This window comes from Microtus ochrogaster (assembly GCF_000317375.1).
Source record: "Microtus ochrogaster isolate Prairie Vole_2 chromosome 14 unlocalized genomic scaffold, MicOch1.0 chr14_random_1, whole genome shotgun sequence".
Taxonomy (NCBI): Eukaryota; Metazoa; Chordata; class Mammalia; order Rodentia; family Cricetidae; genus Microtus; species Microtus ochrogaster.
In genome coordinates, this window is record NW_004949096.1 from 28,123,746 (window position 1) to 28,125,292 (window position 1,547).

At 39.9% G+C, this 1,547-nt stretch overlaps 1 protein-coding gene across 1 annotated transcript in view; it reads left to right on the top strand.

The window, feature by feature from the left end:
- The window catches only part of Chp1 (calcineurin like EF-hand protein 1), a 23,452-nt gene that overhangs the window by 12,655 nt on the left and 9,250 nt on the right, over window positions 1–1,547 (top strand). The window contains exon 3 of the mRNA XM_005364274.3: window positions 455–535. Within this exon, the coding sequence (XP_005364331.1) occupies window positions 455–535 (81 nt within the window). The remainder of the gene's footprint in view (window positions 1–454; window positions 536–1,547) is intronic.

Below are 1,547 nucleotides of genomic sequence, written 5' to 3' on the forward strand. Positions count from 1 at the left end.
AAAAAAAAAAAAAAAAAAGGATAGAAATTCTTGCATTTCATAGGTGATTTAGCTCTTCCCAAGCAAGTGTCTTCAGGCTCCTCCAGCTGCCTGCTCCTCCATTCAAGCTCTGTGGTAGATGATTGTGTGTTTGCTGTTCTCAGGGCCAATTAACAACTACAGAATGGTAATGTTCAAGAAATCATTTACTAAGGAACAACTTAACTATTTGCTCATTGTTTGGTTTATTGATATGACTTGTTTGCTGAACATACTGGAATGTAGCAAGATTAAATCTAGCTTCATTCACATCTGAGTTGGTGCAAACCCACTTGGCAGATATTCTAATTACTTGTATCATGTGCCTCAGAAGTAATTCCAGGAGGCACTATTCTTATTGGGTTGTATTCTGTTGGCTTTAAGAAGTTCATGTCAGAGGCCAGTGGTCTCTAGCTTAAGGTGATTCTCTTGGCAGCCGGGAAGATTTCCAGAGGATTCCAGAACTTGCCATTAACCCACTGGGGGACCGGATCATCAACGCTTTCTTTTCAGAGGGGTGAGTTGGAATGGCTGTGGTTGGACAGCCCTTGGGTTTGGCTCCTTCCTTTGTTGTCTGGCCTCCATTAATTGCTAATGTAGAATAATGATAGTTGTCATTTTAGGTCATGGTTACCCAGAGTTAAATTGTACATCCCTAATTTTCATATCTAGATTATCTCTTGTTCCACCCTCCTTGATTTTTTTCTTGTATTACGTGTGTGTGTGTGTGTGTGTGTGTGTGTGTGTGTGTGTGTATACCACCTGTATAGCACCATCAGAGAGTATTAGATCTGCTCGAACAGGAATTGTAGATGGTTGTGAGCTGTCATGTTGGTGCTGGGAATCAAACCTGGTCCTCTGCAGGAAACACAGGTGCTCTCAACCATTTAGTCATCTGTGTGGCTCCCTGTTTTATACTTTTTAATGTTAAAAATTGAAGTCTAACACAATTTGCAGCACACAGCACATTACTGCTGTTAAAGTGTTGGACAGTGCATCTGAGTTTGTGGTCATTTGTTCCTCCCTTGATACCACCTCACCTCCAAGCTATTTCTGGTTGTTTCCTTTGTTTTTGAGATGGGAGCTTTCATTGTATAGTCCTAGGTGACCTGGAACTCATTTTATAGACCAGGCTGGCCTCAAACTCACAAAGTTCTGCACACCTCTACCGCCTGAGTTCTGGTATTAAAAGTATGTTCTTGCTCTTGCTCTTCCATATCTGCTTTTTTTTTGGTGGTGGTGCTGAGGATCAAGCATGTGTATTGATGTATACTAGACAAATGCTTTACCACTAAGCCATTTCCCTAGCCCTCTACCCACATACTCATAAATACACCCTCCCTTCTCCCTTCTTTTCTCTCTCCTTTCCTTGTTCTTCTCCCGCTGATACTTTTGAGATCATATATACATAAACACAGGCATATAATACATGTATACATAGTCTTTTTCACATTACATATTACAGAAATGTGTGTATGTTCATATACTGTATTTTTTTTAACTTTTTTTTTGTTTTTGTTTTTGTTTTT